The sequence below is a fragment of the Strigops habroptila genome, chromosome 9 (genome assembly GCF_004027225.2).
Source record: "Strigops habroptila isolate Jane chromosome 9, bStrHab1.2.pri, whole genome shotgun sequence".
Taxonomy (NCBI): Eukaryota; Metazoa; Chordata; class Aves; order Psittaciformes; family Psittacidae; genus Strigops; species Strigops habroptila.
The window spans coordinates 42,196,768-42,217,698 of NC_044285.2; the positions used below are offsets into that span (position 1 = coordinate 42,196,768).

At 44.7% G+C, this 20,931-nt stretch overlaps 1 protein-coding gene and 1 non-coding gene across 2 annotated transcripts; both read left to right on the forward strand.

Annotated features, from left to right (window-relative positions):
- The first annotated feature begins 1,015 nt into the window (after positions 1–1,015).
- FAM122B (family with sequence similarity 122B) lies at positions 1,016–11,466 on the forward strand. Its single transcript, XM_030496793.1, has 10 exons — positions 1,016–1,559; positions 1,901–1,979; positions 3,228–3,284; positions 3,660–3,703; positions 3,784–3,838; positions 4,065–4,166; positions 5,492–5,580; positions 6,140–6,204; positions 8,383–8,479; positions 9,546–11,466. Exons 1-10 carry the CDS (start codon positions 1,444–1,446, stop codon positions 9,694–9,696), a joined length of 855 nt encoding a protein of 284 aa, XP_030352653.1. The 5' UTR covers positions 1,016–1,443; the 3' UTR covers positions 9,697–11,466.
- On the forward strand, positions 9,321–9,467 carry LOC115613381. The gene has a single exon (XR_003993382.1). It is a non-coding gene; the product is annotated as a small nucleolar RNA U109 (small nucleolar RNA).
- Positions 11,467–20,931: the final 9,465 nt, after the last annotated feature.

Below are 20,931 nucleotides of genomic sequence, written 5' to 3' on the forward strand. Positions count from 1 at the left end.
AGCATCTCACAGAAAGGTGTCATTAATGGACAGGATATACCATAGTGTGAGCAGTGGGAAAGGTGTTTTTTTCCTTCTGCTTTAATAAAAAACAAGGAATTTTGTCTCAATTTTTTCCAATATAAATAATATTGGAAAATCCTGAAAATATTTAAAATGTAATCTTGTGGGTCCAGAAGGGACCTTAAAGCTCATCCAGTTCCAACCCCTGCCACGGGCAGGGACACCTTCCACTAGAGCAGGTTGCTCCAAGCCCCTGTGTCCAACCTGGCCTTGAACACTGCCAGGGATGGGGCAGCCACAGCTTCTCTGGGCACCCTGTGCCAGCACCTCAGCACCCTCACAGGGAAGAGCTTCTTCTAGTATTCCTTAATATTCTAAGAGAATAATTAGTACAGCCATGTTCCCACTTAACAAAGTTGAAATGATGAAAAACCCTGAAGACCCCCTGTCTGTAAGAGACAAACATGTAACTGTTATTGTAGGAAAACATGAGAAAATAGAAATCAGTAAGCACAAGCTTTTACCGCTTGGAATTGTAAATGTCATCCCGAGCCCCAAATGCAGCCAAGAACTAGAATTTTGTGTCTTGTAATGAACTTTATACTGGCTTTCTGAGAGCAGCATGGAGGCTCGTGTTCTTGGTACTGATTAAGAACAGTGCATTCTTCAGTGGCACAGCAGAACGCTGGGGAAGGCTGTTCCACTTCAGCTGAAGAGGGAGAACCTAACCCTGAGCAGGGTCCCAAACGCTTTTCACCACGGCTCTGTCGGAGCAGAGCCCGGGACAGACCCTGGTTAAGACCGGCCCAGCGTTGTGGCCGCCCTGGGACTCGAACCCGCGGCCTCCGGCGGGCCACTCCCCCGAGCCAGTCCCTTGGCACCCACTGTACCGGTTCAAACCAGCGCCGCGCCCGCGCCGCCGCTCTCGGGAGCGCGCACGCAGCCCTGCTTGGCGGGCGGGGTGGCGCCCTGTGTGGGGCATGCGCGGTGCCGCGGTGCGGGCCGCAGGACGCATGCGCTGTGTCCAGCCGCGGGGGGGGGGACCGGCTGCCTCCGCCCGGCTTCCCGCGCGTGCGCGCTGGGAGGCGGCGGTGGCGGCGGGCGCGTGTGAGGGGAGGCCGGCCCGGGGCGCTCCGTGGCCTGAGGCGGCCGCACCGGGGCGAGCGGCGGGAGCGCGTCCGGGGAGCGCGTCCGTGCGGCGGCGGCGGCGGCGGCGGGTGGGGGAAGGCGCCGCCCCCCGGGCCGCCCCCGGCATGGGGCGCTGCTGGGGCCGCCCCCCTCGCCGGGCCCGGCGCGCCCCCGGCGTGTGCCTGCGGCGCCGCCCGCGAGGCCTGTAGGGGCCGGGGGCAGCGGCATGAGGAGCCGCTGCGGCCGCCGGCAGTGAATGGGCATCGCGGCGGAGCGGGAGCAGCCGGAGCCGGAGCCGCGTCCGCCGCCGCGATGGCTCAGGAGAAAATGGAGCTGGACCTGGAGCTGCCGCCGGGGAGCGCCGCGGCCCCGAGCGACGGGGGCGGCCTGAGGAGATCCAACAGCGCCCCGCTCATCCACGGGCTCAGGTGAGTGCGGCCCCGCAGCGCCTCGTCCCGCAGGGCCCGGCCGCGGGGCAGCGCGGGCCGCCCCGCTGCCAGCCGGGCCCTTGCGCTCCGGTGCTCGGCGCGGGCGGGTGCGCGCTGGAGGCCTCATGTCACCGGTTTCGGGTCGGGGTGGCGGGTGGCTCCTTGTGGCTGCAGAAGGGCGGCAGCGGATCCCCGCGGGTGGCGGGGGAAGGTGGCTGCCGGGCGCCGCCAGCCAAAGCGGAGCTTCTGCCGGTATGAAAGGGGTGTTTTCGGGCGCTGGGCAGCTGTAAGTAAAACACGCCTTAGGAAGTCGCTCACTAAAGTTTGTTTTCCACTCCCAGTGACAACTCGCAGGTTTTTCAGCCTTACGTGCTGCGAACTCGCAGGAACAGCACAACAGTTACGAGCCGTCATAGCATGGTGAGGAATCTTAAGCATGCTTTGTTTACACCTAACAAGAAGTAATTGAGCTGGAGAAATGAAGTTAAACTCGATTTGTGTTTGCACTGGGCATCCCAGCAAGCTTCCAGGCTGCAGAATATGCGGTTTTTTCCAGCTGTAAGTGCAGCCTACAATGAAATAATGCTGGTGTATTACCTGTGTGTCCCCAAGAAGACAACAGCAGCTGAAGCTGTGTGTGCTTCAGCTTAAAGTTAATTTGGACCTGACCATGGGCTGGAAGAGAGAACTGATGTCGCTGTTAAAAATCTTCTAATTTGTTGTAAAAATGGAAGAGGGGATGGAGATTTCATTGACCTGTTTGTTTGGCATGACCTCTCTTTGCAAAGGCTGAACACTACATGTTAGAAAATTATCTAAAGAAGAGTAATTTGCTGGGTGACGTTCTGCTCTCTGTTATTTAAGTCTGATAGTAACAGTACTGCTGTTTATCCTGTCAAAGATGGTGCATTTCTTTTTGTTCCATCATATCCACTCAGGGATCTACGTGCTCTTTTGCACTGAAAACTTTCTTTCTCATTTTGAGGCTAGTGAAAAGTTCTACAGGCTTTGAGAAAAGCAATACTTAAAGTCCTGAAATAGGTTTCTCTTCTGTGTCTTGTTATGAGATGTCTTAAAAATAAGAATCTAACATTTTGGAACTCAAATCAGAAGGTGTTACAGAGGATACATGGGCACCCTCAGTGGGAACTGTTGGCCCATTTGTATGTGATGGTGGCCAGAGTTCCAGAGGAATGAGCTGTGTAAAATTCTATGCAGTTGGAAAATTGCAACAGTAAAGTTTTTAGGGAGTGTTGTTCAAAACTGGGCTGAAACATTGGGATTCCTCCTTTATAATAGCCAGCTCCTTGAGTAAGTTGATACAGGAGTTTGTCATCTTGCTGTGGGCAGCAGGGAATTGTATAATGTTCAAAGTTTCACCTAAAATCTCTCAGCTGTCTCATGGCAGTTTGTGCGTTTGAGATGCTGAGCAGTACCTGCGTGCAAGCCTGAGCTCTGGGCCACTTGCTGAGTGATAGAATGAATTTGTAAGTTGTAAAACAAGTCTTCTCTCTTGAAGGTCACTGTTTTCTTTTTGCGACATGATTTGAGTCATCCACGTGTAGTTGCACAGCTCATTTTTAACTCGCTAAGAAGGCAGGTGATGGTGGATGGGATGTATGCAAGGTGTGATTTAATCATTGTGGCTGTCCCTTTTTTTTTCCTCAGTTGTTGTCATCATCTCCTATTCGTATTCCTAGTAGCCGACTTCATCAGATCAGAAGGGTGAGTGTGCTTTTTATCTGTATATTTAGCAACAGAATGAAAAACATTATATAATAATGAAGTACTTAATGGGAGCTTCTTTCCTGTTGAGTTTTTCAAGTACTAGAGAAAACCCAGTCTTTTTTAAGATTCAGTTCCAACCAGGAAGCATCCGTGCAAGGTTTATTGTTGTCATGTTTAAGCTACCTTGCATTTTTGATGTATTGTTTCTTTTAAGAGAAACTGTGCTGGGCTGGTAGCTCTCTTTTCTTCCTGGAGTGGTCCTGCTGTTTGTATTTCAATTCTAATGGCAAGTTATTGAATCGTGAGTGCTATTCCAACTACCTGTGACAAAGCAAATGTTATGGGGAAACTGAGGATGTTTATCTCCTGCAGGAGGAGGGAGTGGATTTAATGAACCGAGAAACAGCGCATGAAAGGTGGGTGTTATTCACACAAGATGATAAAATAGCCAGAGTTATCCTCTTTGTAGCTACTGATGGGGTTTTTTGTATTCTAGGGAAGTGCAGACAGCAATGCAGATAAGCCAGTCATGGGAGGAAAGCTTGAGCCTGGTAATCTTTTTATAGATGTTTCCTATTTAATTCTACTATGACACTCAACTGGAGAATTTAAGGGAAAGAGAGACATTAACTCTGAAAGTAACTGAAGAAGAACTTAAGTTCATCTGCTTTAGCTATTTTGTGCATTTGGCCCAATGACTTCCCACTAGAAGGTTGTGCCTTGGCTTCTAAGGTGGTGTCCTGTGGCAGTGTTAAGTCTGAAACCTTGTGTTTACAGAGCGACAATGACTTGGACAAGTCTGAGAAATCTTCCTCCCCAAAGAGAATAGACTTCATTCCAGTTTCGCCTGCACCTTCACCTACAAGAGGAATAGGAAAGGTAGGAAAAGTGAAACACCAAACTGAGAGAACACGTTAGAGTTTTAGCCCAAGGTGAACTGTGAGGACTTGTGTAACTTCACAAATTGATAGTTTTTAAGAAAAACCACAAGCAAACAACAACAAAACAAACCCACAACCCAAACCCACATTTTACTTGTTTCTAAGAACCAGATCTTTACCATCTTAGAGCCTTCAGAGTTCCAGCAGTGTCCCACTTCTGCCACTCTGAATGTTTGCAGTTGCTGCTGTTTGTGTGATGTGGAGATGTGTCAGGATCCTGGTTCTAGGGAAGCTGGAAGAGGTCATTATAGCAATCAGATTTGGACATGATCTTTCAGCTGCATAAATGGGGGTTACTGGGGAAGAAGCACCAACATTGGAATGTATCATATGTGTAGAGTAAGAGTGTAGGCAAAGACTAGAAGCTGCAGATCTGTGTGGTGAGGAGGATGAAAATATATCTGTCAGTTATGGAAAGGAAGGCATAAATCACTGTGAAGGAGGATTCTGGTGTGCAGAACTTGCACTGAAGACTGATGGTAGATGCTGGAGAAAGGGAATATGTGTACATTGGATAAACTACCTTTTCCGGTGAGGACTGGAAAACTGAAATGTAGCACAGAGAAACTGGCAACTGGGTTTATAGATGGGCTGCTTGACCCTGTTTTCACCCTCTTTTGTGATTCTGCTTTTGTACTGCTATATTTTATTGCATGCCTCGACCGGTATCGACGCATGGAGCATCATACCAGTGCTGAGTAGAGGTGTTCCTAGTGTCACCCTGATGCTGGCAGCTGCTCCTGTACCTTTGAAATCACGACTGTAAAGCAGTAGTAGATAACTTGACAGAAAACAATTCTTGTGCTTAGCTTTGGGCATTCATGGGCTAAGCTCGAATGAGCTGCAGAACCACAGAGCTCTGTTCTGTCTGGAATACTGTGTTTTCAGGTCAGATGTATTCTGAGTAAACTCAACCTGTTTGTGTAGCAAGTCCCTTGAAAGAAGCAAGTCCTGACTACAGTACTGCTGCTTCTAAATGTAACAGGAAGACCAGAAACAACTCTCTTATTTAGAAAACAGCTTCTATTTCCATTTCAGATTTCCTGTGGCTTTGAATTTCACGTTAATCTCAACAGTATTGCTTTAGGCAGTCTGTTTTTGCAAGTTAAGGTTTTAACGCGTCTAAGATTGTGTTTGATCATCTCTGCCTTGCTCTGTTACCAGCTTTTCTTTAACTGGGGATGTTTTGTTTGGAGGGTGGGGTGAAACAGCTGAATATTTCAAAGGGAATTCTGAAGTACCTTCCTGTGATGTTTTCTGCAGCAATGTTTTTCACCATCCTTGCAAATGTTTGTGAGCAGTAATGGATTACCTCCAAGTCCTATTCCCAGTCCAACAAGGCGATTCACCAAGTAAGTCATATCTGCAAGGAACAGGTATACATTGGCTTAAATTCCAAGGCTGGCATGAAGATTAGCTAAAGGTGATGTGAAGGCATTAAAAGAGATTTTAGTTTTGCAATAACTGAAGTATTGCCACATAAAAATGCTCTGAAAGTTCAGCCTTTACCAGTAGTAGCTTTATGTGGGTGCTCTTATAGAAGCGTGTGTCGACTGTAAACTAGACTTGGTGACTTGTGGGGACATTCCTAGGTACTTCAAATGAACTTTAACTTTTTCAGCATAGCGATTTTTATATATTAAATGCAATTTAGAAATGGACATGATTGACATGAGGATGTGATGCACTAAGGGAAGGAAAAAGCCCTGGAAAATGTACTACAACTTTGTGTGGCAGATAAATCTGCTCTAATAGGAGGCACTTCTTTGTTATCTATGTATTTAGACTCCCTAAGCATTCCAATTGTGCAGGAATAGCTTTAAAGAACGTTTCATGTGCTGTGGTTGTGTTGATTTGATGCTAGGTATGGTGGAGCAGGCCTGACTGAGTATTGGTATTCTCTCTCTCTAGCAGAAGGAGTCAAAGTCCTATTAACTGTATCCGGCCCAGTGTTCTTGGCCCCATTAAGAGAAAAGGTATGTGTATTTAAAGTATCAGATGTTTTATCTAGTCCCAGCTATTGCTTGGAAGAGGCAAACTTTATTATGCATCAAATGCAATGTTCTGAATATTCCTAAGCTCTGACATTCCTAAGAGTACCACTGTACAGTGCACACCCTTCAGATCATCTTAGGAATGTTGCTTATCGTGCAGCATCTGCTAAACTTAGTACTGAATGTTTGTTTTCACTCTGAAAGTTCAGAAGGTGAGTGTTTAGAGAAGTGGAATAGATCAGTGCTCTTTCCTCCTCGAGGGGGAAAACTGCATTCTTCCCTGGAAGTATTCCATGTTAAGGGTATTTAAATTAGAGCCCAGAACAAGTCTCCATAGTAGAACTGCAAGATTGAGATGTTTACAAGCGTGCCTCTAGCTATGCTTATTCTCTCTCCATTTTAACTTGGGCGTTCTTAACTGCACCAAAAGCATCTCCCTTTGTTTTACAAGACTCGGCCTTCAAGAAGAGTTCCTGGTTACCGTTATTTTAGGGCTGCTTGTTCTGTCAGATAAAGAATGTTGTCTAATTTACATCAAATTGACAGGGGAGAGAGACAAGTTTTCCCATGGATGCCAGTTCTATCTTGGCTGTTATTTTCTATGAATTTTAGAGGCATTAAATATGGAACAAAAATTTACCAGGCTCAGTAGGGAATAAGTATTCATATTGCATTACTTTCAACATTTTATGGTAGGCTTTACCCAGGTTGTATTAAAAGCAGGTGAAGGGCAGGCTTTCCTCACCCTATCCACGTGCTCTTGTGGAGCATCTTTTACAAAGTGGAGATCTGAGTTTGCCTTTTTTACTTGAAATATCAAGGAATTTTCAATGTTACTTAAATTTAAAACATCCAACCCATGTCAATGTCCCTAATTTCTTTTCCTAAATACGTAATCCTGTTGTTTCTGAATTTTAGCACTAGCTTTACAGTTCATATTCTATAGATGTGACATGGTAACAAAGGGGCACTGTGATATGTGGGAGGAGAAAGCAATGTATTGAAGAACATTTCTGTAGGGAATAAATGCTGGTAGACTGTGCAGTGTGTTGGAGCAGATTTGCCTTGTGAAATTTGAAGTTGCTTAAGTTGGTGGTTTGGGTTTTCTTCATTTCTGTGTAAGATAAGTATTTTATAAATGGTTTTTTTTGCCCACTCAGCTTGATAGAAGCTGTTACTCTTTCCCTTTGAAGAAGGGAATGTACCCTCATGAGCTAAAGAAAGTTTAGGGGGCTTATCAGTCTTTTATAAACCAAGTTGTAATATAATTCTCTTGCATAACATATTAAAATATACTTTGGTTTGCTATACTGCTTAACCTCTGTCAGCTTCTCAAACTGACACCACAACTGCTGTGAAGTGTAGCTAAAAAGCCAGAACATTTCTTCCCATTTCGTATGTGTTTGTTGCCAAACTAAAAATGAAAATATACTGTAGCTGAAACAGGCTTTTTTAAGCTACTCATTGGCAAGTTCATGATATTTCCAAACGTGTATCTTGTACAGGAGCTATTCATGAGCCTGCTCATTCGCAGGGCAGATTATACTAAACAGATTATATGTATTCTCCTCCTCATGTTTAGTCTTCTAATATCAGTAGATGATTACAGGTACAAAGATAGTCCGATCCACGATGTGTAAGTGGAAATGCATACACATGCCATTCTGTTTTCTATTCAGCTTTTGTGTAGCAGTGTACATATGCATCAGAATTTGTTGTCTGCAGGAGGGTGAAACTGTGAGCCAAGCTGCTGTTCCTGCTTTCATAGTCACTAAGAACTTTAATCTCCCTATTTTGGCTTATGCCAGTCTCTTCATCTCAACTGCTTACTTAAAATTAAGTCACAGTAATTAGTTTGCTTTAGATTATTTTACCTGATTATACTCCAGGTAGCAAGTGCCTAGTTTTATGTTGTTGAGATTGTTGTAGCCCTTCAGATACTGCTGAAGCATTAGTTCAGTTAAGGATGGCCTGGATGGTTATACAACGGCATCAAATTAATGTCTTACCCAAGTGCTTGGCTGGCTGAATTAGAGGATTTGGGTTACAACAGCCTTGCTCTGTCATGGGACAATCCTCTCTTTTACCATAGACAAATGTTAAATGGGCAGGCATTCCAGAGACTCAAGCGAGTTTGATTATTTGCACTCTTTTCCTTAGGTGAAATGGAAACTGAAAGTCAGCCAAAGAGACTTTTTCAAGGAACAACCAACATGCTTTCTCCAGATGTTACACATCTGACCGATCTCAGTTCATGGTAAACTATTTCATGTGCCCTGAAATGCCAAAACAGGGAGTGTGCATTGATCGCAAGTGTTCTTGTTCTTGTTTGTTTTCCAGGAAAAATGACTTTGCATGTAGCTTGTGTATGCATGTTACTGGGAACTGCTCCTGTGGTAGCGTGACAGTGTTCCTGCTCCTTTGATCAAATCTTCCCGAGCAGACTCTAACCTAGATTTTGTGTATAAAACTTTTATACTGAATACGATTGTTACAGATCCCTGGTGGTTCATAAGCAAAGTTCCTTTTGAAGATGCTTCATTATTTCACTGTGTTGTAGGTGGTGCTCATATAGTATCTGCAGTATTTTGTCTGCATACTCAGATGCATGTGTGAATAGTTACTGTGCTTACATAGTTCATGGTTTTATTCGTGAGTTTTAGTGGTACAGTCTGTCTCCTTTATCAGGATTCATTAAAAGCTGAGTTCTCTTTTGTGTCAGGAGTCAGAAAACAAGTATTGTAAAGTATCATCTCTATTACTACAATTTCAGTTTACTTACAGACTTGAAACTGCTTAGAGATACTTTGTTCATCTTGCTGCCAGCATAAATTGTAAAAGCATCAATTTATGCCCTCTGGAATCTTGTATCAAGACTTCAAAATCCAAACGCAAGAATTCCTTCCAAGGGCAAAACAGGTTTCAAGATGTTGCTTTGAGTAGTGCAACATTAAAGAACATAGTAGCTAAGTAATGACATTGTTGCTGCATTGCTGATTGGGTTCTTATTATTTGTTTCTATAATCTTTTAAGGTTTTATTCTCATTCGTTTGTCATCTCCTTTCTATGACTGATTAAAATGAGAGTGATGATTTACTCTGCATGTTAAAAAGAAAAAAGAAATTCTGCTCCTCATTCCCATAAGGAGCATGAATACCTCTATAACATGCTACAGAAAACAAGGAGTCTTCAGGGCTGCCAGTCTTGCAGTAAAGGCTGAGTGGTAGTATAGGTCTCCTACACCTCTACAAGGCTTTGTACATTGGCTTTGTACCCACAGTCGTTGTGCCCCTGTTCGTAAAGAACTTTTCCTTCTTCCCCAGCCTGTCTTCAGATATTCTTGATGGGAGCAGCAGCAGTGTTGGCTCGTCCTCTGACTCGCTGACTAAAGGCAGCATAACCACAGAGTCTCCAGTGACATGCTCCAACTCATGCTCTTCGTTCATTCTGATGGATGATCTCTCACCTAAGTGACTTAATCTGTGTCTGGTTGTGCTGTTTCCTCACTGTACACTTGTACGGAGAAATGAACTCTCATTCTTGAACCATTAACACGAGGATTATTGAAAGAAAACTATTCTTGTTCCTTTAATCCTTGGTGACTTTCCAGTGATTTTGATTTTTTCCATTTAATGGACGTTGTAGACCATATTAATGTCTGTTTTTGCAAATTTGTGTTTTTTTTAAACGAGATGTCTGCTCAGATTATACTAACTTTTTGCTTTCAGGAACTTGCATACACTATTTGATTCCAAGAATAGGTATCTGCCTAGTAGTGTTGCAATTTGTAGGAGAATACTTCTATTATTATTGTGGTCACTATGTCTAGGGAAAGAATTTGATTTGGAGGGATTTGAAAATACTGATTTATTCTCTGGCACTTCTACCATTGAGTAAAAATACTCTCCTTGGTGGTTTTTTTTTTTTAGTCACTAGCTAAAAATTCTCTTATGGAAGGGAGAAAAAACTTTTCTTAGTGCTGCTAGTTGTTTTTCTTACAGTGGGTGTGGAAATCTCCCTCTCTTACATTAAAAACCCACAACAAAATGTTTGGCACTTTTGCCACCAGTGAAGAAATAACAGTACTCTACAAGCATGATTAAAATAGCTGCATAGTTCTCTCCCCAGATCCCTTACCCTACAGATTTTATGAAATGAGGTCAATATTCAGCAAGGTTTGGCCAAGGAAAATGAATCCATGCCTCGATCTAAGACATACAGTGCAGATAACGGAGTTATTTAAACTACTGTGTAGGAGAACCATGTGTGGCACCGCCGATGTCTCCCGTGGCATTGAGGTCATAGGTATTTTTGTGCCTTAGGGGACATTGTTACAAAATGATGGAATGTAAAACCAGAGGGGTGGGTGGGGAAAGCCCTTCTGTGTACAGCTTCTTACAGAGTGCTCACCAGAACCTGTCCTGGAGGCTGCTTTCCTTAGTGCTCCTCTCCGAGTGCTGTGGGCAGCCCAAGACAGCAGCCAAGGTGATGCCCTCGGCAGCTGCATTTACACCTTCGCTGGTCGTGAGCAGGGCAAACAGCTGAGCAAAGGTTCCATTTCTAAGGAAAGACTTAAAAGTTTGGATTGAACATGAGCTCTGCATATTGCTTGGCTTATATTTGAGCTCTGAGCAGGCTTGCTACAGTACCTTGGTCAGTCTGAGGTAAGACAAGAGATATTTTACTTTTTAAAGACTTTAACGGGGCAAAATAAATCCGTTTGTAATCTACTGTGTTATGCTATTTATTATTTATAACTATGTAAAAAGTCTGTGGTGATGAATTATAGTATTTTTTTATGATTGAATAAGTTTTTTATGTTCAGTAATTGCTGGCTGGTTTGTATTTAATACGCAACGTTGTCTGCCAGAATCATAAGCTTCCAGTTTTGAATGTTTGTAACATAAATGCTTTTGTTACCTAAAAGTACAACTTCCGATCTTTCTGAAAGAAAATAGCACTGAATTTCAAGTAAGATGATGTGCTTGAAAAGGGAGCACAAGCTCTGGCAATACTGTCTGGCTAAAAAAGGGGAGGGGGACAACCATAGTTATTTCTGTTCTGAAGAAGCCATTAACTTCCCTGAAGACATGTACATACCAGATTATTTTTCAAAGTGTTTCCATTCAATTGTAAGAAATAACCATCACGGGCCAACAGTGGCACTTTTATTTGTATTCTCCTTTTTCACCTGTGGAGCATTAGTTCCCCACCTTGAATAAATGTGCATATTGTAAAATACTGTCCATTGGTGCCATTTTTAAAGGAGCTCTGCAGGATTGAATGTTCAGTTTATTTGTATATGCCCAGTGCTATTTCTTGACTTTTTTTGATGTCTTAAATCACTTAAATATTTTTTTATTCATGCTTGTATCCTCTCTGCCTTCCTGGTGCTAGAAGAATGCTGCTTTGACATCTGCAGGACATTGATAAACGGTATCTGTGACAAAATTCAACCTGGTACCTGTGCCCCAGTTTCATCGTACGGTGCTTTTACTGGGACTGTGGTGTAGAAATCTGAACAGGGGGTGGCAGAAGGGGGAAACCTATTGTATGCTTTCCTACAAGTGAGAAGAGCATAGCTATTGCTTATTTTTGGCTGACTTACCTGTACAGTTGATGTATTCCAGATTTGTTTGTTAGCGGAGAGTCTTCTACAAGTGCTGGCCTTTGTAAACATTAGAATGTAAGCTGCATAAAGCAAATGCACATATACTCTTGTTACAGCAGTTTTTGGAGTGTTCTGGCTATTCCCCACTCTTCAGAAGTCATTGCTCTTTTATAAACTATATCTGTAACACAGACACAGGCTCTCTCGTTTCAGAATGAATGGCGTTGTGCAGTGCAGTAGGAACCACCTCGGACCACGTTCTCTTTCACACTCGTAGCTGTAAGACAATGTGTTCACTTGAAAACTGAGTTTTCTAATACTTTAATAGCTGACATTTGCAGTTAACTGCATGTGAGTTGCTGCTGCTTACAGAACCCATCTTTGTGGCAGTGTGAAGGCTGGTACCACACACTGGCTAAAACTGACTAGAAGGTGCACTTCTGGACTTAGTAACTGGCTTGTCTGTAATGAGTTAGGTACCAGTGTGGGGAAGCAGGCCAGCTGGGGCTGGTAGGCAGCTTTAATATATAACTATTGACACATTTTTTATGACCTCACCAGACTTACTTGTGCTGAATTGCCATATGAGTGTCTGAGAATTCCTGTCTTGCCTCCCCCTCCTTTTTGTTTTGTTTTAAATAAGGAACCATTAGTGCAGATCTATTGCTGAGAATCACCAGTGATGACTTACCTTTAATGCTGTAACTGTTGAGAAGCAAGTTTCAAACACCAGCGTAATTCCAGCAGCATTTTAGATGGACTTTTTAATGTGTTCATGAGCACAGCATTACGCTGTTGGTCTTTGACTAGCACTGCCTTTAGATCAGATCTGAACCATGCTGAATCCTCATTTCATGGGCTTAAAATGCTGGAAGGGTTTTACCAATGCTTTAGGAAAATGTGTGTGTCAGCTGTGGAACTCTGTATGTTTTGATAATATCAAGTGTTCTGAATCAGGAAATGGATTGCAGTATGCATGTTTCATTCTCCTTCATTGAATTTCAAATTGGGGATCATAGGCCCAAAAGCCTGTATTTAAGGGGCTGTTTTTCTGACTGTATGTGATTAAATACTTTCTTCCACAATGAAAGTAATTAAACTGTCAGTGGGTGAGGATGTAAATCTGAGTCCTGCAGACTTTATTGGAAAACTCCTTGAAATACACAAGGAAAGCTATGCTGGGGTTTGGTTTTTATAAGTAATGATAAAAATAGAGCAAGTCAGAATGCTAAAAACCATTTTAAATGTAAGACTTCAACCTGGCATGTTTCTCTAGCCAGACCCGCACTGGGGGCTGTATGCAGAGGTTAACCTGAGCAGGCTTAGGAGGATGTGGAACTTGTATTCTGGTGCACCAACACAATAGGCTAGTCTTGGGAAATGATGTTTTGCAAATACTCACTTTCTTATCTGTAGACCTTCCTAATATATTTGTGACAACAAAGGCAAGAACTTGTTTTTCCTGCAGGAATTTCATCTGCATACAATCTTCCTGGTAACTTCATAATAAAACAGCTTTGCGTTAACGTGGATTCAAGTATTTCATGAAGTCATAGAATTGTTTCATTTGCTTTTTTGGAGTAAAGGCCAAGCAATATTTTTGGAGCAGTACAAACCGCCTCTTGTATTCCAAGGCTGTTAGAGGAATGGCAGCTGTCCATACTAAGTGGAAAGGGATTTTGCCCACCAGTCAATATTTCAGTCTCTTTTGGGATCTGTTAAATAATCCTTAGCAAAGTTGGTGGTTGATAGAAGTTGAGTCACTGGAGGTACCAGATGACCCAGTCAGAAGGAGGTAGGAACCAGCTCCTTTCACTATAAATTAGACTTCTACCCCTCAATGCAGACGTAGCTGATCCACCTCGTTTTCAAATGAAAAAGGCATTTTCAAGCAACTGAGACTTTCGTGACAGCCTGGGGTGTTCAAACTGAGAGGAGAAGACTCCCTGTTGGCAAGTCTAGCACTGTTTTGCTCAATCCACCCCCAAAAAGAGCAAGCTATGCTTGCTAGTCAAAATTGGAGTCCCAGTTGTCTTGGGTTTAGCCATCTTTGGAGAGGGCAGGGAGCTGGTGGTTGGGTTTCCTGAAGGGCTGGTTATCTAGGACCTTTGCTATCAGGCTAAAGTCAAGAGTAGATGTTGTCTTAGGGCAAGAATGCTTTCTGAGGGAGTAAATGAGCTGGTTTCAGGATGGTAAATCTGGGTTTGCTTCCTGCTGTGGGTGAGGAGCCCTCGAGTAAGTGGGTTGGGGTGGCTGCTGGCCTGGTGCTGCCATTCCCATAAATACAAATGCACCCAGCTTCCGCTTTCAACTTGTACACGTACCTCAAGGCTATCCTTTTATTAGTGTACTGGGCACTTACGGAAGTCTCTTGTTTCAATCCAAACCGTTTTACATTAAAGCTGCTTTTTATTACTTGCTTTTAGATCTTAAAGCCTTTTGGTATGGGGTCTGTTGGGCCTTGGGTTTGAGTCTTGCCTCTGATTAGCATGCCAGGGCCAACGTTTTCCTTTTAAACCTGGAGCAATTTGTTTTGCGCTGCTTGCATTATAAAGCTGGGAAATGCAAAGCAGGTAGGTCCTTGCTGTTAACAAAGAATGCATGTTAGCTTTGGTGAGCACGAAAGATTGGGGGGGTTTAGAAGAAATAACACCTGAAAACACAGAACAAAGAAATAACCTGTTTTTAGCGAACCAATTCAGCTGGTTTGATACCAGACTCTTCATTTTTAACTGCAGGAAATAATCTTTTGAATATATCATTAGTAATATGACACAATCCAATATGCTTTCACCCCCAAACACTCCTTGCTGTAAAGCAAGAACTTATCACTGGAAGGCCACGAGATTTGTTCATCTCTCGCACACAGAGGCCTGTCTCAGTCTCTCAATAATGGTTTGCAGTTACAAACCATCACAGAGGCCTGTGATTCAGCAGGGCCCTTTGGGATACCAGGCTGTGGAGCAGTTCCTTTCTGCCCCAAAAGCATCACCTTACACTGTACAGTAATTCCAACTCCTTTAGTCTCTGTTAGCTTGTTTCTGAGGGCCATGAGATCTTTACCTTTTATACAAACACAGTATTTGCTGTTAGTTGCTGTAGGTGGACTGTCTGTGGTAAAATTCCTTGTGCAAGTCTCTTGTTCTGGGGTATAACAGAGTTTGGGATTTTGGGTTATTTTTCAGGTAAGGCAATGTGTGTTTTCTGGAAGAATTATCCGTTGTGTGTTAATTCTGCAAGACATTTGGATACAGTTTGTGCAGGAGTAACTCCTGTTTAACACCACGAGTCCAATGAATCTTGGAGGCAATGACATGTGCTTGTTTTTCCAGAGGTCGACTGGTTTAACCCTTGCAGCACCTAAAGAAACCTACATCCTGCTGCAGCCCGCACCGTGTTGGAACTTCCACCAAAGTGAAGTAAGTTGGCAGAAGTGCCAGGCTATTATTTGTATTGGGGGAGTTTGTAATGCACACCATGAAAACCCTATGGTGCTAGAACAACAAGATTTTCCTCGCCCCGAATAATTTGCAACTTAAATTTGTCATGAGAGCTGTAATGCACAGTCAGCAATTGGTTCAGTATGAAATGTTAGGATCTGTAACTTGCAGGTGGGAAGTAGGTGGCTTAAACCATGTCACATCAAAAACTATGGGCTATAGTAGAGTAAAGAATGCTGCTAAAGTTTTAGCTGGTCCAGAATTGAAATGTTGGACCTGGCCTCTGATGAAGCAAACCCTTTGCTCTACACACCTCTTAAATTGTGTGAAAAATTCAGCTACTGCCACAAACAGCAGCTCAGCCTCAACCCTCGATAAGTGTCAATGCTTCTCTATTTATAGAATCATAGAATGGTTTGGGTTGGAAAGGACCTGAAGATCACCCAGTTCCACTCCTCTGCCATGGGCAGGGATGCCTCACGCTAGAGCATGTCGACCAAAGCTCTGTCCAGCCTGGCCTTGAACACTGCCGGGGATGACCAGAACCTCCAAGAATTTGGAATTAAAATAAATGTGACAAGGGGAGCTAGAATCAAACTGCCTCTATGGCTACGATGTGTGAGTATTGGTTTGGAAAGCGATACAGAGAACAAAATAGGGTGGGGACAAATGTGCTTTAAATAAGAATTGAGGATGTGCCGTGTATCGTACGTGTAACATCTTGATCGTGTGCAAGAACAGACTGTGAAAGAAACAGCTTTGTGTGGGAGAAGTGACATCAAAGCCTCAAAGAACCACTGCTGTAATAGGAAACATTTGCCTTTTGAGGACTGTTATTGCTGCTGGTCACTTCTCTTTTTTATTTATTCCTTATTCCTTTCCTCTTCTGTAGTAAAACCCAGCAGCATGAGCAATGTGAGGCAGCTCGGGTAGGGTGACCACATGGGCAGCAAGGATGGGTACAGAGGGCTCGCTGAACTTGTGTGGACTTCCACAGCTTCCCTCCTGCCCCTTTTACACTCAGTTGCATCAGCCTGGAAGGTTCTGGTTGCATTTGTGGGCCAACCAAAGCAAGGCTGGATGCTCAGTTCTTGTCTTTAGCAGAATAGTTACTGAACAGGATTGCCAGCTTCTGTCAGACATGTGCTGCACATCAGTGGGCAAAACCCCTCATGAGGGGAGAGGGAAAATGAGAAGGGAATTGAGGGTGTAGGAGTGGGACAAAGATGCCCAAAAAGCTGCGGGTGCAGTGGGGGGACATGGGGGACCTGGTGGGACAGAGTGCCATAGCGGAGGAGCGGGAGGAGGAATGTCACCCAGCAGGAATGAGATGGCATGGCATGGCAGGAGGCTGGTGTTGGCTGTGTCCAGCTCTGGGGCAACAGCACGAGAGGGACGTGGAGCCGTAGGAGCGAGTCCAGAGGAGGCCCCGGAGCTGCTGCGAGGGCTGGAGCAGCTCTGCTCTGGAGCCAGGCTGAGAGAGCTGGGCTGGGGCAGCCTGGAGAAGAGAAGGCTCCTGAAGGGGACACCTTAGAGCAGCTCCAGCGCCTAAAGGGGCTCCAGGAAACCTGGAGAGGGGCTTTGGACAAGGGCATGTAGGGACAGGACAAGGGGAATGGCTTTAACCTGCCAGAGGGGAGACTGAGATGAGCTCTTAGGCAGTTCTTCCCTGTGAGGGTGCTGAGGCGCTGGCACAGGGTGCCCAGAGAAGCTGTGGCTGCCCCATCCCTGGCAGTGTTCAAGGCCAGGTTGGACACAGGGGCTTGGAGCAACCTGCTCTAGTGGAAGGTGTCCCTGCCCGTGGCAGGGGCTTGGAACTGGATCAGCTTTAAGATACTTTCCAACACAAACCAGGCTGGGGTTCTATGAAAGCGATGGTTTCCTGTGAAGTGTCATAGTTATCTTTGTTGCCAACAGAATGCTCATGCTGGAACATTTGTGATATAGGAGGAACAGTTGTGATATAGGTGTATGCAGAGATCACACCAGCCTTGCCACAGCCACGTCTTACATCTTGCACTTTTTGAGGTTTATCAGGTATTTTGGGGAGAGCATCTGCAGTTTTGCAGCCTTGCTTTGCAGTAGCAAGAAGAAACACAGAGCATTTAGAACTGACAATGGGCAGAAGTGCCAGCACATGCAACGCTGATTGAGCTGGGTTGGGTACTTGGAATGAGCCATGAGAAGTTACCGGGATGGGATGACCACGGGATGGCGTATCGTGGCTTGCAAAGCAAGGAGTGGTGTCTGATGAGTGCTGGGAATCCCGGCTGGAGCGTCTAAACCACGCTCATCCTGCGGCTTCTCCGGGTTTCTTTTCACTCACAGTGTAACCTCTTCCTTTCCCACTAAATGCCAACTTCCCAGAGTGAGGTTTGCACTTCATTGTACTAATAACCTAAAAACTGAGACAGAAAAGGCAGATGCTCTTTGGTTATAAGGAATAACACAATCCTGTGCTAACGGAGGCTTCGATCAAATTTACTGACAACCTGAAATGAATGAATAGGCCCTATCACAGCAAGAGAGCTTTTCTAGGAGCATATTACACAGTGGCTGTTTTCCCAGCCCTGTGAAGTCTTTCAGAAGCATGCTGGGCGTATTTCAGTTGGTTTCAGTGAATTTCAAGCTGGGGTTTTTCCCATCAGACCACATGCAGGAAGCACCTTTCTGTTATTTCTCTGTGTGGGCACACACGGAAGCTGGATCTTGGTGAATTTACAGCAGTTTCAGCTTTGTAACCTGCAGTGCATGGAGAGCATCTGCCTTCATGGACCGAGCATCCCACCAGGCAGCTGTGCTCCAGTGCCGTGTCCAAGTGAGTGCTGGGGCAAGGCTGGCTGGAACTTGGCTTGGTGTCTGCTGCTGCTGTTGACATAGACTGTATTATTTACTGAAAACCAAGCTGAAAGAGGGTTGATTTAGATCTACCCTCTATTTATAGATCTATTTAGATCTTTAAGCTGAAGAGGGGAGATTGAGATGAGCTCTTAGGCAGAAGTTGTTCCCTGTGAGGGTGCTGAGGCGCTGGCACAGGGTGCCCAGAGAAGCTGTGGCTGCCCCATCCCTGGCAGTGTTCAAGGCCAGGTTGGACACAGGGGCTTGGAGCAACCTGCTCTAGTGGAAGGTGTCCCTGCCTGTGGCAGGGGTTGGAACTGGATGAGCTTTAAGGTCCCTTCCAACCCAAACCTATGTTTCTATGGTCTCTTCCAACCCTAATTCTATGATTCAATGTAAAGATAAGCAAGTATCAACCTTGGGCTGTGTGCCTGCAGGGTTATAGCATGGGTCTATGAGGGTCTGACCGCTGCCTTTCTAGCTCTGCAGCCTAACCCAGCATAGCAAGGAGGTGAGAGAAGATGGGTGAGCCTGCTCTTCTTCACAGAGTGCTTTGGGATCTCTCCATGGCAAGCACTGTGCAGGGCTGAGTGCCACCAGCACCACTGTTGCTGGGAATTCTGGTTTGGCGCCTGGAGCAGCGGCTGGCCCTGTTACGCCTGCGCTGCACGTAGCCTTGCCTTCAGCTGGGAGGGGTTTCTCTGCTCTTTCATAGTTTGCCTTCTCCTTCGCACGTCTCCAACAGGAAGTGCAGATTCAGCAGGCATTGTGTGCCTCAGCAGCCTGCCAGCTGCCTTGCTGAAGCTAATTCACAATTCAAGTCACTCCTGATAAGTTTGCAAACAATGTGCAGTGATTTCGGCGCTAGATAGCAGCTGAGCTGAGCTCCTCGGCTTCCAGCCTGCCAGCTGAATGGAGCTGGGCATTTGCTTTGTAAAGCTCATGGGTTAAACCTGCTCTTAACATTTGGTGCTGCTGCGATGTGTCATAAATTTCTGACTCGTATAGGAATAACTTTGAGTGTCATCATCAACTTTCAAACGAGGGTTTGGAGGCACAAAGAGGTCATCTGGTTACTGTTGGTTTAATGAGCTAGGAATGGAACCCAGGGCTTCTGACTTGCAGTTTAGTTGTTTGATCACTGGATAATTCTGTTACCCTCTTTATAACACTCTGGAATAAGCTGGGAATAGCTCCAGTGAAAACAAGAGCAACGTTTTCTCTTGGGCTAACACCATGTGGCAGCCACTGAAAGGGTGCCCTGAGGAACTGCCCAGAGGAAGCAACTGCACTCGTGGCCCATCAGCCCAGGCAGGAAACAGCAGGTCAGAGTTAGAAGGAACTTAAAAGCTAATGAGAGAGTGGTGCAGCAAACACTGAGAGAAAGCGTGGTTCAACAGCCAGCAGAGGGGCTTGGGGTTCTCCATCTCAGTCCTTACTCCACTTAATCTCTGTTGGCTCACACAGAGAGATGCCGAGGAGATGATCTATCAAATACAGGTCTGTAGGTGAGATGTGCCCTCTCCTGAGCTGTGCCTGGGGTTGGTACAGCACACACACTATTCAATCTTAATGTGCTTTTATGAAATGAAGTCCTTGATTCTGTGATTCTGACTTTGTATCTCAGTTTGGCAGATGCTGCTTTTTTCAGATGTGTGTGAGGTCAATATTCCTTCAGCCTAGAACTGCCGGATGGGTTTCATAGAATCACAGAATGTTTGGGTTGGAAGGATCCTCAAAGATCTCATTGCAACCCCCTGCCATGGGCCATTTGACCATTCTGTGCAAAAATTGGTACAATACAGTGGCAGGAGTAGGAATATATCATGCTCCTGCCAAATAACAGCAGGGTTTTGTTATAGGTAAGCTTGGGGAAGCTCACCATGATGCACTTTCCAAAGGGCATGAGGCCACAGCATAGGCAGACTTAGGTTTTGAAGTGTATTTGTCACTGTGCCGTACATTGGGGTTTTAGGGTTTTTTTCTTTTTACTCCTCCTTTAGTACTGGAATTGAAAATTCAAGTTGGAGAAATGTGAAAGCAATTGGGCCTAATCCATTCCTGTTGTTACTCCTTTTGTTTTCACTGGAGTTACTCCAAGGCTGAATTCAGCATATGATGAACAACTTGTTCTCCAAAGTTGGAACTTAGGGGAGAAGGTTTTAGGGATGATCACGCAACTCTGAATCTACTTCTTGAACAGCTGAAGCTCCCACAAGAGGGACAATATATATGGTGAGTTCAGGTTATTGAATTTAGTACAACATTCTAGCAATAAGCCCTCTAGTCATAATAAGACATTATTATTCATTAGAACAATTACTTGAATGAAACCCAACTGCTGGCTCACACAGATTGGGTGGAAAAATCCTAGCTGTTGATCTCAATTTCTAGCTAGCTGAATAGATATTAACCAGGAGCAAACAACAAATGGTTCTGAGCTTGGTAATCCTCTTCCCACTTCCCTTTCCCCTCTCTTTTCTGGAACCAGCTCTGCCAGCGTTGCCACTCATGGAATGCTCTTCATGCATTGACCATCTTGGCTGCAGCCCAGGGAATCTCCAAAGAGGTTACAAGACCTAGGTCTGTTTTGGTTAGATGGAAAAAGGAGAGTGCTGTAAGCTATGGAGAAGCTGCACATTAGCAAGTGAGGACAAGGTGGTGTGTGTTTGGAGTTTGGGGGGGGGGTGTTTAATTGCAGGAGAGGGGATATTTCTGTTAAGAACTAAGATGAAACTTCATAGATCTGCAAGAATGAACCAGTCCTCACTGCTGGTTAATTCCTCCTGTGTTCCTGAGAGCTGCTGGAGGGGTCATGGC

What these genes read in the sequence shown, in the direction of transcription:
- FAM122B (XM_030496793.1), top strand. Translation starts at nt 1,444, where the DNA reads ATGGCTCAGGAGAAAATGGAGCTGGACCTGGAGCTGCCGCCGGGGAGC. An exon ending in GGGAGGAAAGCTTGAGCCTG is followed by an intron (nt 3,839 to 4,064) that starts GTAATCTTTTTA and finishes TTGTGTTTACAG; the next exon opens with AGCGACAATGACTTGGACAA. An exon ending in CTGACCGATCTCAGTTCATG is followed by an intron (nt 8,480 to 9,545) that starts GTAAACTATTTC and finishes CTTCTTCCCCAG; the next exon opens with CCTGTCTTCAGATATTCTTG.